Here is a 15,344-nt window from a genome sequence, read left to right on the forward strand (position 1 = left end):
TTAGAGAAGTAAAGATGAGGCTTTCAAACCTAAGATAATAGTACGAGCTGTAAAGCATCATTGCCCGGGGTTCTTTTGTGGCCAGTGGTACCTCCAAATTCTTCCACTTTGGCACAAAATTGGTTTTGCAATGGATAAATTAGACTAACATTCAGAAGACCAGTCCAGAAGCTTAAAGCCCTAACCTCAACCCTCTTGGGGCTAGGCTTGATGATGGTGACCAAAAGCATCTGAACTTCTGATCACAACTGTACATAAGGATGCCCATACATACCATTGTGACTATATGTTTGCTGATTTTGTTTTTAAACAAATTGGTGTGTATGAATATTTCCTTGATATTTGACATACTGATTAAAAAAATATCAACATGAAACAGCTTGACATACCTGTAATCGTCTTCTCAAAAGAATCTTCCCACGCGTACATCTTGATTAGCTTTATACTGTTGAGAATCTCATTCATTGTGCGAACTCTGCTGTCCGTTATCAATAAGGACTTCCATCTGAATTTATTTATGAGCTTGGCCAAGAAAATCTACAAAAATCAAGAAAAATACATTGTGAGTGACTAAGGTTAATAAGAAGCAAAGTAATATATTTGGGATAATATAAGAAAAACACAGAAAAATCACAGTTTTGCTATCTTAGCAGCTTACTAAACAAGGAAATGAGTTTATAGAAAGGTAAAGCATACCGTTCTATATTCCCCAATTTTTTGTGATATAATATTTTGTTCTTATTGTTCTTATTCTTATTTTTATTGTTATTATTATATTATTGTTACAAACCTCATTTGTGCAGTTTTTTTTTGTTTTGTTTTTTTGATTATTTTTGTTTGTCTGGTTTTTGCAACATTAGTATTTGCCATTATTTTTCATTAGCTCATATTAAACACATACTTATATTTCATTATTGGTCAGTATTAGGTTTTAGATATTAAGAATTTTATGCTAGCAAAAAAGAGTTGCTGGTATAAAAACAAACTATTTGCATTCTTGCAAACACCTCCCCCTGATCAAGCTTCCTAAAGAACTATGGAGTCTCCACAGGGAACCTCTTCCAGGACCCTAGCCACAAAATAGGTCAAACATTTTTGAACAATGATGTAATTTATGTAATTTTGCCTCTCTACACTATCACTATGCACAAGGTGCAAAAGCTTTTCCCTAGGCAGTACATTAGGACTTTTAATTGAGCCCTTGTTTTTCCCTTTTCCTGGGTCAGAATTATAGTGGGAAATTCTACAAGAACATATTGTCCTGAACAAAACAGCTCCCAGGAATATACAAATCCTTTACAACATTAAGGTTAAAATCATTTCTGTTGCTAACATCAAATTCGAAAATATAGCATATAAGCATACAATTTCCAAAATTTGGATTTGCTAACTTTCCACTATTTTAAGTTAAAATAAGAACCAACTTTCTTTTCACAGCTTCTAATGTAAAAATATGTCAGATTTATGTGAAATATACACAGACCTGTACAGGGACAAAAATCAGGTATGTGAAGATTCCAGTCAGTGCGGTGTAGCCCAGGATGTAGCATGTGTAGACAACACACAAAACATAGAGCACTGTGCTAGACAGCACAAAGCTCCCAAGCACTACAGCCTCGAACATTCTCTGGCCATCACTGGTCAAAACGTTAATCATCTAGGCAGCAGAAAGATATGAAGAAAAGTTAATTAGGAATTGCATCAAAACAAATTTCTTTTATGTCAAAAAAAGTTCAAATTATTTGTAACACTATTGACTCACAAGATAATTTATAATACATTATGGAGGGATAGAAAGAAGAATACATGAGATATTAAAAACATGTAAAACATATGTATACACGTCAAAATATAAAGCATGCTCACTCAAGATAGAATATAGCAACAAAGACAAACAAGGGTTGCTTTTCATGTTCACAGATGTCTATAGCAGACATTACATCTGGTCCACTAATGTCTACCATGGACACAAACAGCACCCCACATCCAAGTTTGTTCCACTACAGTGTGGGTGAAAGCAATGTCAAAGTTTTTTAAAGCAAAAATGAAATCTTTGCTAAAAAAGACATTAGCATATTTTTGTTACACTGGCCTCTGTAGGCTATCAGCTGTAAGAATATTGTACAAGTGGATAAAATTACTTTAGAATCAATTACAAGAGCATTAAAACTTTCTCAGACAAATGTGGCTATATTGCATTTACCATAGAAGTGAGAACTAGTCTTTACCTCTCCCATTGAAACACCGCTGTATACCCGCAGCGATATGATTTTCTGAAAAGCCACTGTAGAGAAAGCCCCTTTCAATCTCACTGCTGTGCGCAGGTTTATTGCCCACAGCAAGGATAATAGGAGAGCTTTGCAACATTCTGTGGTGAACAGACCAATGGACAAACCAACACCATAGGACACTGTGTTGGACACGGACTCCTCTGGGTTTTCAATATAATTCAAGATCATGCTGATCAGTACAGCCTGAAAGAACAGGGAGAAAATGGTTAGTGACACTTAAATAACATGAATCTTTAAGATCAAATTACATATTTTATATCACCATGGACTGAGAGGGTGCAGAGAAAGAACGAAGACCCTGCTGCAAAATCGACACATTCAGGTTCGACTGAAATTTGCAGCTGCCCACATGGACAAGTCGAATGCCATCCATGAACAAATTACACGGTCAGACAAGAGCAAGACTGAGCTATTTGGCCACAATAACAAGAGATACTTTTAGAGGAGTAAAGCAGAAACTCTCAAAGCTAAGAACACTGTACCAGCTGTCAAGCAAGGCAATGGAGGCATAATGCTATGAAGCTGTTTCCCTGCACAATGTACAGACCATCTCCAAATTTTTCAACTTCATCTTAACAGATACATGGTAAAAACTTGGACAAAGTTGTTTTTTTCAATAGGACAATGATCTGGGTCTGTGCCAGAAAATCAACCAATTTAAATGAACTGTACTAGTTCTGTGAAGAAAAGTATTGAAGTTTGATGATGGCTACCAAAAGCATCTAGCTGAGGTGCAAATTGCTCGGGAAATTTAACAAAAAATCAGTGTAAGTATATATTTAGGCTTGTAGGTATACTTTTAACCCTGTGGGGATTTGAAAAAATCTGAAATGTTTTCAAACTTACGCACCCAATTTTTAAAGTCATTAATGATGTGTGCTGTACAATAGTTCCACCCTGAAAAATGAAACAGTTCAAAGAAAATAAAAGAGGCACAGAATTACCGTGACATTCATCCCCGTGATGAGTGTATGTAAACTTCACCACAGATGTACATATTAGTTATTATATATTGCTACACTTTCAGGTACTACTTTTCAGAACAAAATGTACTTTCATCACAAGATCTGAGATTAAAATCATTGTTTGTTTGTTTTTTTTACTTATGTGCACCTTCAGATGACTTGATGAGATGGTTCCTCTCTAAATTGCTCAGATGCGACATTTAGAAATGGCAGAAATGCCTTTGGACAAAACTGGTTTCCACTGTATACAGCTGGGATTGTTCATGTTCTAATATCTAAGAACATGAAACACAGAGATGATGACTCACCGGGCCCAAAAATGCTGAAACCATGACAAGAATACCAATAATGACAGAAACAATCAGCCTGGTTCGTTGAAAGTGAAAGGCCACACGAACCAGTGAGGCTTTTTCCAGACCCCTCTTTGCCACTTCTTCATCCCAGAGTCTCTGAAACCTGCCAGACACTTACAATCAGGACCTAATCACCCAGTAGTCTGTTTTTAAAAAAAAAAAATATTATAGGTACTTAGTAAATTTCAAGTACTTTTCCAACTGTCACTATGTCTTTGGATTTTGACTGTGATCCCCCTGACTGATTTTTGGATATGTTGTGTTTAAATCTGAATATAATATGAAGAGAAAAGACCTTTGTGCACTGGTGTCAGCAATATCAAAAGGAGACAACTTTAGCTCGGAGATGTCCAGCTTATTCCTAAAAATGGACCACATCATGGGGGTCATCCAGGCAAAAGTCATGAAGGACAGGAAACCTGCATTGTCCACAGGGTGGGGCCTAAATATAAAGCAGACATAAAATGACATAAAATATTATCTAAGTTCATCTAAACGATCAAGTTTGATATTGACACTGACTGTGGTGAGGAAAAACGCAAGGGCTTGAGCATCTGCAAGCTCTGCTGATATTTCCTAAATGAGGAAGGGTGATCCATTTCACAGCTGTGCACACAAGGATCATCTGGATTGATGATCTCAGATCCAGTTCGCCACTGGACACCATCGTCTGCCTAAACAGTCAAAAAAGCAAAAAGAAAGTATAAGACAACCAGTAAAAAAAGCAGAGTGGATGAAAGACTGAGGTTGTGCCTTAGTCAATAGCTAAATGTCTGAAATTAGCTAAGCATCTAAAAGGAAAGCAGGATGTGGATGATGGAAAAGATGTCAGGAAGTAAAAGCAACGTGTAAATTTGCTGTTTGTTTAGTACTTACAAAGGAGAGTCTTCGAGTGCCATTCTCCTCCAGAGAATATTTTTTCTTCATTTTGTTCTATGTTAAAAGAGACCAAACCACAAAGTTGAAATGATACTAACCAACATGATAATTCAAGTAGAAATGTCTAATTTAAGAGCATTATTTACCAGAATCAGAAACAGGAGGCTGTAATACATCACACATATAATGCTGGTTTTAAACTGCCCTGCCTTAAGTCCAGACCTGTTACTCACTCAAAACATTTAATGCGTTGTGAAACAAAAATAAAACAAAAAAAGGCTGTGAACTGGTAAGCAGCTGAAATCCTCCATGAAGCTAGAATGTCCATTTAAGAATCATTGAAAGGCTGAAAAAATGGGTTGGTGTATCTGGAACTGCTTTAGAGTGGTTCTCCTCTTATCTCTGTGCTTGTCCTGCTAGACCTCAGTGCAGCGTTCGATACTGTTGACCATAATATCCTATTAGAGCGATTAGAACATGCTGTAGGTATTACAGGTACTGCACTGCAGTGGTTTGTATCATATCTATCTAATAGACTCCAATTTGTGCATGTAAATGGAGAGTCCTCTTCACACACTGAGGTTAATTATGGAGTTCCACAGGGTTCAGTGCTAGGACCAATTCTGTTTACATTATACATGCTTCCCTTAGGCAGCATCATTAGAAGACATAGCATACATTTTCACTGCTATGCCGATGACACCCAGCTCTATCTGTCCATGAAGCCAGATAACACACACCAATTAGTTAAACTGCAGGAATGTCTTAAAGACATAAAGACCTGGATGGCCGCTAACTTTCTGCTTCTTAATTCAGATAAAACTGAGGTTATTGTACTCGGCCCTGAAAATCTTAGAAATATGGTATCTAACCAGATTCATACTCTGGATGGCATTACCTTGGCCTCCAGTAACGCTGTGAGGAACCTTGGAGTCATTTTTGACCAGGACATGTCCTTCAACGCACATATTAAACAAATATGTAAGACTGCTTTCTTCCATTTGCGCAACATCTCTAAAATTAGAAATATCCTGTCTCAGAGTGACGCTGAAAAACTAGTTCATGCATTTATTACTTCCAGGCTGGACTACTGTAATTCATTATTATCAGGATGTCCAAAAAACTCACTGAAAAGCCTTCAGCTAATCCAAAATGCTGCAGCAAGAGTACTGACAGGGACTAGAAAGAGAGAGCATATTTCTCCTGTTTTGGCTTCCCTTCATTGGCTTCCTGTTAAGTCCAGAATTGAATTCAAAATCCTGCTCCTCACATACAAGGTCTTAAATAATCAGGCCCCATCTTATCTTAATGACCTTGTAGTACCATATCACCCTATTAGAGCACTTCGCTCTCGCTCTGCAGGCTTACTTGTTGTTCCTAGACTATTTAAAAGTAGAATGGGAGGCAGAGCCTTCAGTTTTCAGGCCCCTCTTCTCTGGAACCAGCTTCCAGTTTGGATTCGGGAGACAGACACTATCTCTACTTTTAAGATTAGGCTTAAAACTTTCCTTTTTGCTAAAGCATATAGTTAGGGCTGGACCAGGTGACCCTGAATCCTCCCTTAGTTATGCTGCAATAGACGTAGGCTGCCGGGGGATTCCCATGATGCATTGAGTTTTTCCTTTCCAGTCACCTTTCTCACTCACTATGTATTAATAGACCTCTCTGCATTGAATCATATCTGTTATTAACCTCTGTCTCTCTTCCACAGCATGTCTTTTATCCTGTCTTCCTTCTCTCACCCCAACCGGTCGCAGCAGATGGCCGCCCCTCCCTGAGCCTGGTTCTGCCCGAGGTTTCTTCCTGTTAAAAGGGAGTTTTTCCTTCCCACTGTCGCCAAAGTGCTTGCTCATAGGGGGTCATATGATTGTTGGGTTTTTCTCTGTATCTATGAAGCGCCTTGAGGCGACTTTTGTTGTGATTTGGCGCTATATAAATAACATTGAATTGAATTGAATTGAATTGAATTGAATTGAATTGAATTGAATTGAATCTCCATCACCGATCCTTTTCTGTGGCAGTCTCCGATTTTAGGTCATCCTCTACCTCCCTTACGTATGGTGTCCCTCAAGGGTCAGTCTTGGGGCCTTTATTGTTTTTAATTTATCTTCTCCCCCTCCAGCATATAATGGGCTCTTTTGAGGACATTTCTTATCATTGTTATGCTGATGATATTCAGTTGTACGTTTCTTTTATGCCCGAGGATTTATCTAAGCTTCAGCGTCTGAATGATTGCTTAGATTTGATCAAACGTTGGATGGCTGCAAATTTCCTCCAACTCAACGAGGGGAAAACCGAAGTCCTCGTATGCGCCCCTGATAGGTTTCTATCGCAGATAGTGAAAGCCCTTGGTCCTCTCTCACTTTATGTTAAATCCTCTATCAGGAATTTAGGTGTCACCTTTGACTCGAGTCTCACATTGGATGGGCATGTGAAATCTCTGGTTTGGTCTTCTTTTCATCATTTAAAAAATGTGGCTAGGGTAAGCCCGATTTTATCTCGCTCTGAACTCGAGATTGCTATACATGCATTTATTTCGTCACGCTTGGATTATTGTAATTCGCTGTTTATGTGTCTAAGCAAAGGTTTTCTGGATCGTCTGCAGGTTGTGCAAAACGCTGCAGCTAGGCTTTTGACAAAATCCTCCAAGTACTCACATGTGACACCGTTATTATCTCAGTTACACTGGCTTCCTGTTAAATTTAGAGTCGATTTTAAGATCCTGGTCTTGACCTACAGAGCTGTGCACGGACTGGCACCTGCCTACATCTTTGATCTGCTACAGTCCTATGACCCTAGCAGGTCTTTGAAGTCATCTGATCAGGGCTTACTTGCTATAAAAAATACTAAGAGGAGGACTAAGGGTGATAGAGCTTTTGCCACTGTGGCCCCAAGACTGTGGAACTCTCTCCCCCAAACATTAAGAACTGCGGACTCAGTAGCAGTGTTCCATTCGAGATAGTAAAATATTGCGAAAGACTGTGTCAAAGGCAGCTGTTAAGTCTAGGTGAACCAAGATCACATGATCCTGAATCTGTAGCCAGGAGGATGTCATTAACAACCCTATGCAACGCAGATTCTGTGCTATGCAGAGATTTAAAAGCAATCTCAAAGACATTATTTTTTAATTGAAAAAGTTTTCAACTGACAAGCAATTTTCTCCAGAATTTTACAGAAAAGAGTAAGCTTGCAAATAGGCCTAAAATTTGATAAAATAGTGGGCTATTTTTCTTAAGCAGAGGTTGAGCTGTAGCATGCTTAAAGGTTTTAGGAAAAGTACCAGATAAAAAACTGGTATTAATAATAGCAAGAACAGATAGACCAAGAGTAGAAATGACCTCTCTAAATAATCGAGGTGGAGCAACATCAATAGGGAAACCTGAGGGCTTCAGATGACAAACAGAGAGAAAGTTACAGGCTCAAACTGTTAGAAAGCAACAGAGCAAAGAACAAGGGCTGAATGGTAAAGAGTAGGTGGTGTTATCTGAGCCCTGGCATTATTCACCTTTTCCACAAAGAAATTCAAAAATCCCTCACATGGCTCAGGGGAGCTAACAATGTGTAAACAGTTGAAGCAGACAGCTAAAGACAAGCTCATCAATTATTAACATCTATTTTAATGGATGACACATTTCAAGATGAAATGTGTCATCCATTACAAAAGATGAAATATCAAAATTAATTCATTTGATAGATGTATCACAGCAGCGAAGAGCAACACTTCAGGTCCTCTACTAATCGGATGGTTATTGGTTCGATCCAAGGCTTTTCCAGTCTGCATGCCAAATATCCTTGGGCAAGATACTAACCCCAAGTTGCTCTGTGATGCATCAGAGTATGAATGTGTGTGAATGTTAGATAGAAAGTACTTAAACACATAATAGGTGTGTGAATGGATGAATGAGGCATGTTGTTGAATCAGTTCATTTACCATTTAGATATGTTTAAGCTTAAAATCTTATCAACTTAAACACTGCACATGCAGATTACAGCGCTGTTTTTGAAACATCTAACTAATAACATATAAAAAAACCCCACTAACTATTCCTAACTAAATTATTAATACATAAACATTAAGAATATTAATAGTAACTGTAATTTATTTTGGTAATGATTTCTTAAAAATGAAGTTAACTATAAAACACAATCAATGAAAACTGACAATCATAAAATACAAACACAAACGAAAAAGATCAAAACTGAGCTAAACTAATTTACAGTAAACACAGTGAAACTTTTCCTGTCTGAATGAATGATTTAAATTAATCTAAAATAATCTGAACAATACCTCTGTGTGGAGAACAAGGGAGACACACTGCTGCTAGTCAACACTGACAGTCAGTGAAGCAGCATTTTACTCTGCCTTGCATAAGTAACTTTTATGGAGATCAAAGGTTAGCCTGTTTAGAGGTGATTGCCATTCTTCGTTCTAACTGGACAGCTTAGTCACAATGACAAATCATTTAAAATCAGTGGTAACACTTAATAATAATGACACGCTATTGGGCATTAGTAAAGTATTAGTAAGTGCTTAATTCATTTATAAAGCATTATTCCTCCTTAGTCTGTATCAATACAGATATACATGTGATATACATGTGATGTCTCATCACATGTATATCATTACATCATCACATCATTATCAGCAGAGGTATTGGGTGAGGTGACCTCGATAGGTCATCATGTGACTTATTGAGGTCACCTGATTATGTCTACTGCACATATGCATTCAAAATTATAACCCTAGATGCATCAATTGATGTATGATGTGCTGTTCTGAGTTTTTATTGAATTTGACTGAATGAGGAGGAGGAGGAGACCATCCAATACTTCTTTTATTTCAGCCGTGTTCACCAGACACCGTTCTTTCTAATTTAGGAGCACTCTGGAATTGAACCTGACTGGATGCTGACTCATCTCACTAAAAGCTCACTAACACAAACCAGAGCAACACTGAACCTCAGGAATGAACTAAAGAACTTTCAAACATCCCAGTAATCCTCACTAATGTTTTATCATGACCTTATTCATATTTTATTTTAAATGAAAAACCTTAAACGTTACATTACCCAGTTACCCAACTGCTCATTCTCTCTTAAACTCCTCTTACAGACTTAGACTCTCATCCTACCAATGTTTTAGTATTCTGCAAACCTCAAGTGGACTATGTTTGCATCACTCATTTTAATTATCTATATGTGTGTGTGTGTGTGTGTGTGTGTGTGTGTGTGTGTGTGTGTGTGTGTGTGTGTGCATTTAAATACTTTGTTAATCACTTGCTTAAACTTTTTAAATGATACCATGAACATGTTATACATGTGACTGTGAATGGAGAATAAATATTTATATCTGGTGATTGAACTGGTTCTTATGTAGTGCTCTTCTATTCTACCTGAGCACTCAAAGCACTTTATAAAACTTGACTCATTCACCCATTCTTACAAGCACGCTTTTTTAAGTAGATGAGTTACTCTACCTCCTGAGCCACAGCTACAGACTAAGGATGACTAATGCTTTATAAATGATGAATTAAGCACTTCCTAATATCTTATTAATGCATAATAGTGTGTCATTATAAAGTAACTACCTGATACAGACCAATATGTGTGTCATTATCCTTAAATCAAACTTACACTGAAGAATTAAACAAATAAAATCTAGATTTTAGGTTGTTCTGTCTTCTAACTTAATGTATTGGGGAAAGCATGCAACTATTCTGATAAATCTCACAAAACAAACGGCCATGTGAACATACAAACCACGCTCAGTGGTAACCTTTTATGTCAAGGTATCCCTCTTTATGATGACTCTGTGTGGACTGGTGATGTCTAAAAGAAGAAAAGAAAAGAAGAAAATATCATTTTCTAATAATACCACTACTAACATTTATCTGCAGGTAGATAGGACAGTATGTTCTGTGCCTTCTCAAACAGCCACCAGTTGTTTCATATTACATTCCTGACTATGCCATATGGTGGGATTAAAGGGGAATTGCATCAGTTTTACATGTCAAAATTAATGTATTTGCATGGGAGGAGCCTCATACAGCTGGAGGGACTGTGTCATGTTTGAAGGATATTAGCGTTTAGTTAGTCTACAAATTGTAAAATCAAGGTATTCAGTTGAGTGGGTATAAAATTCAAGATACCTCTTCTTCCAATAAAGTGGACTTATCTGAGGTTTAGATTTTATTTGCCATTTGCAATATAAGTCATCTCAACATGTTTTTACATATGAGGGAAAAATCATAAGATACCAGATAGGGAACCAATGACACCCTGTGAGCAAGCACTTCCAAATGCCACATTTAACTGAGTGGCTCATTACAGTTTCCGTTTGGATTTGTCAAGCAAATTAACATTTGATATTAATAGATAGATGAGAACACAGTCGATGTTAAGAGGTTAAATATTTATACTGTGCTTTCTGACTCCACATTAAAGTAAAGAGACCATTTCATGCCAGGATACGGAAAAGGTGAAGACATTAATTATTCAGTACAACCTTCATAAATCTCACTGGTAACTGCTGTGTTGGTGGCTGTCATGATAGCATAATATCATTCATGAAAATAGTTTGAAGAAAATAGTTCTTAAATTGTTTAGCACTGACTTTATTGTTTGTTATTTACGGAAGAGGATTAGGGCCACTGGAAAAAAAATCTGAGAAAAAAGCCAGAATTCTGACTTTTTTCTCAGAATTCAGGAAAAGAAGAAAAGAAAGACGTGCCCACTTTTTTTCCCCCAGTGGCCCTAATCCTCTTCCGTAGTTATTAATCAAGTGTAGATTAATTAAACTGCAAAATGGTGTTGCAGAGAGAAAAAACAGAACTCTAGTGGAATCAGCTAGAAGTATGCTGTCACATGCAAAGTTGCCAAACACATTCTGGGCAGAAGCTGTTGCTACTGCAGCTTACATACAGAATAGGCTCCCAACATCTGCTTTAAAGAACGAAACACCCTATCAGAGATGGTATGGAAAAAATCAGACATAAGCCATATGAAAGTATTTTGTTGTGTTGCTTATGCTCATGTTCCAGGCACAGAGAGAAAGAAGCTGGAAAAAAGGCAGTGAAAGTTCGTTTCCTGGGATATGCAGCCAATGCAAAAGGCTACCGACTGTAGGATGAAGAAAAAGGAAAAATACTGATTCGACGAGATGTGGTCTTCAATGAAACAGAGTTTAAATGTAAACAAAGTGAAAATGATCTCTGTTTGGGGAATGAGATAACACTACACACTAGGGGTGCAACGATATTCGTATCGATATTTAACCGTTCGATACAGTGCTTTCGGTTCAGTACGCATATGTATCGAACAATACAAAATTTTTAATTTATTTTATCAACTTTCCTTCTGACGATGCCTGTGTTGAGCGCTCAGTGGATCTGCACTCGACAGTGCAGCCTAGGCAGAGTAGTCGAACGCAGATTCACTGAGCGCAGGGCAAGCTAGCCAGACAGAAGTTAAGCTCTCCTTGCAACATGGCAAATTGAACCTCCCCCACCCTAATTCAGATGTGGCGTTTGGAACTATTTTGGTTTTCATGTGACGTATGACCCTGAAGGTAAGCGCGACATGGACAAAAGTAAAACAGTATGTTGGATGTGCGCAATGCTCAATTACATTGGTAGGAACTAGTGCGTTAGCGCAGTTAGCTAGTTAACGTGTTGGCCGTCCAGCCCCACGCACGGGGTGATCCGCGGTAGCTCGTTAATGGAGATTTGCCGTGTTGTGGCGTTAACGTTATTTCAGATTAACGCTGACAGCACTAGTGGGAACACAACGAATATGACTGCACATTTACTCCGACATCATCCTAGTGCAAAGACAAGTGGAAGCAGACAAAAACAACAAGCACGCATGCTACAAACTTTACCCGAGTCACTTAGACAGCCGTTAGCACATGAGTCTCCTTATGGGGACCTGATATGTTTAATATGCTGCTGAGAGTATAGCCCAGAAGAAGCGTATAGTATAGCTTTTATTTTGGAAAGAGCCATTTCTCTGTAATAAACTCTCTTTTCCAAAGATGAGTGATTTCTCGATCAGATAGATTTTTTTTTTTTTTATTATTTTGTTGTTTCAGCAACATTAAATTTAAAAACTGTACTTTTGAGTTAAAATATATATTTATAATTTTAATAAATGACAAATTAAAAAGGCATGAACATTTTTTTTTTGTATCGAAAAAATATCGAACCGTGACACCAAAGTATTGAACCGAACCGAACCGTGAATTTTGTGTGTCGTTGCACCCCTACTACACACGGGTGAAAGACAAACAAGTACTGAGGAGGCTGTCGCCAGTGAGGCTGCAAAAGGAGATCAGCGGATCAGAAGACCTCCAAAGAGATGTGGATTTGAGGAGTTTGTTGATGTAGCTACAGTTGATCATTATGCAAACATCTGTTGTGTCACAGAACCAAATATGCTGGAAGAGGCTATGTCAAGTCCAAATGCAAAGGAGTGGAAGGAAGCAGCTGATTTGGAATATGAGTCACTGCTGGAAAATGGCACATGGGATTTAGTGGAGCTACCAAAGGATCGCAAAGCAGTTGGATCAAAATGGGTCTTTAAAGTTAAGCATCACAGTGATGGACAAGTGGAAAGATACAAGTGCAAAACAATCTAAATGTGCATCAAATGGATGTCGTGACTGCATTCTTGAATGGACACCTGGAAGAGGAAATCTACATGGAGAAGCCAGAGGGTTACATCAAACCTGGGCAGGAACATCAAGTGTGCAAACTAAACAAGTCAATATATGGACTGAAGCAGTCTCCACGTTGCTGGAGCAAAGCTTTAACAGAGTTCATGAAAAGCATTGGTTTTACACAGAGTACTTCAGATCAGTGTGTGTTTGTTAGAACAGGTCAGGAGTTGGAAATATTGGCTGTGTATGTTGATGATCTGATTTTGATTACAGAATCAGCAGAGAGCATGAAGAACTTAAAGGACACTCTGAAGAAACACTACAAAATTAAGGACATGGGTGAGCTATCCTACATTCTGGGCATCTCAGTGATCCAAGACAAGGCCAAAAACCATGTTGTGCTTCATCAGAGACAGTATATTGAAAACATACTACAAAAGTATGGAATGGACAGTGCCAATCCAGTAGCAACTCCAGCTGACACAAATGTCAAATTAAGAAAGAATGATGATGTCAGTCAACCTGTAAACCCAAGCATGTATCAGTCAATGGTTGGAAGTTTATTGTATGCTGCCATGGCCACACGACCAGATATAGCACAAGCAGTGACTGTGGTGTCAAGATTCAATGCAAACCCAAACACTACACACCTTACAGCTGTGAAAAGAATCCTGAGATATTTGAAAGGAATTCTAAACCTGGGACTCAAATATCAAAGGACAGAAACAGGAACCTTGGTTGGGTATTCAGATGCTGATTGGGCAGGTGATCAGGATGATCGACGTTCTACAACTGGAAACATCTTTCTACTTGCAGGAGGTGCAGTTAGTTGGCTTAGCAAGAAACAAGCAACAGTTGCACTTTCAACTGCAGAGGCTGAGTATATTGCTTTGAGCCAAGCTGCACAAGAAGGAGTTTGGTAACCAAACCACTGCCTAGACAAAAGTTTGAGTATCTCAGAGGGAAGATTGGACTGTGTTCAGTTTAAAAGGGTTATCATATACTTAACATGCCTATACTATGCTTATGTTAAGATGGCGAGCATTTAACTGTAATGAAGAATAATAGTTTTGTCTAAGATTGACACAGTACTTTTTTGTGTGAGTTCAAAACAAAAGAGAAAATGTTTATTTTCTAGTAACACTGTGATATAGGTGCATTTTTTTTTGAAAGAAATAAGCATTGGCAGTCAAGTAAGTGAACTCCATGGTAAAATTAAGTGGGATTGTTGTAATAGTAATTTTACAATGTATGTTGAAGGGATATTACTGCCCTCTGTTGGTGTGTCTGTGCATTACATGCAATAAAAGGGGTTCGTTAAAAACATCAATGGCGGCCCACTACGATTATTTATACCATATGCGAAAGCACATCACATACCAGAGGATATATGTGCACATTGTGTGATTTCAAAAATTAAAATAAAGTGCAGCAGCCTACAAGGAAGAGAGTAACCATGCTAAAAAATTGATATGCTCTTTCACTACTCAGGGATTCATGTTTGGAGAGATGGCCACAGTGTCACAATTCTCTGGTTAACCTATCAATGATAAATCATCCATTTCACCAGAACAAAGTTTTACTAATATTACATGACAATATTAACTGTAAGCTGTAACACCTGCAAACTGTAATTTTATGGCAAGCTAAAATATCAGTAAGTTGGACACCAAATCTACTCATAGCGTTATTTAAAAATGAAGGCTGTAAAAGCAATTCTCTCTCTCATACACACACATAACTCTCTAGACGAATAATATATGAATGTTTTAAGTCTGACTGAATAAAATAAGTCTTGTAATACTTTTGAGCATTTGCATACTTTTGGCCAAGCTACTATTCAGTGAAGACGTGTCTCTAATCACTTTTTATCATTCTAAAATTGTATAAATTCTAGTTCTTCTAACGTGTTTCCTTTTTACGTTTTCTGTTTTAATTCACTATTATTATTATTTCACACATTCCTAAACATTTTCGTTGTTAACTCTGACTGTTGCAAGCTTACGTGTAGGCAACCCCCCCCACTTGTTCTCAGAAGTGCTCACACACACACACACACACACACACGCACACACACACTCCATCCCTTTGCACTCCCTACATGAAACGTCCCTCTTCTTTAACATTTCGGCTAACCTGACCTCAGGCGTACGCCAGATAGCTAGTCCAGACCTGGCTCACAGTATTAGTTCTCAATATCG

At 38.0% G+C, this 15,344-nt stretch overlaps 1 protein-coding gene across 1 annotated transcript in view; it reads right to left on the bottom strand.

Annotated features, from left to right (window-relative positions):
- Positions 1-4,600, bottom strand: part of abcc12 (ATP-binding cassette, sub-family C (CFTR/MRP), member 12) — a 31,544-nt gene extending 26,944 nt beyond the window's left edge. Inside the window, exons 1-7 of the mRNA XM_084927916.1 lie at positions 4,486-4,600; positions 4,132-4,283; positions 3,905-4,051; positions 3,565-3,712; positions 2,229-2,474; positions 1,484-1,657; positions 390-537 (exon numbers count right to left, since the gene is read on the bottom strand). Coding sequence (XP_084784042.1) covers positions 390-537; positions 1,484-1,657; positions 2,229-2,474; positions 3,565-3,712; positions 3,905-4,051; positions 4,132-4,283; positions 4,486-4,536 — 1,066 coding nt within the window. The 5' untranslated portion in view covers positions 4,537-4,600. The remainder of the gene's footprint in view (positions 1-389; positions 538-1,483; positions 1,658-2,228; positions 2,475-3,564; positions 3,713-3,904; positions 4,052-4,131; positions 4,284-4,485) is intronic.
- Positions 4,601-15,344: the final 10,744 nt, after the last annotated feature.

Source organism: Perissodus microlepis, chromosome 1 (assembly GCF_051167445.1).
Source record: "Perissodus microlepis isolate ML-2025 ecotype Zambia chromosome 1, ASM5116744v1, whole genome shotgun sequence".
Classification (NCBI taxonomy): Eukaryota; Metazoa; Chordata; class Actinopteri; order Cichliformes; family Cichlidae; genus Perissodus; species Perissodus microlepis.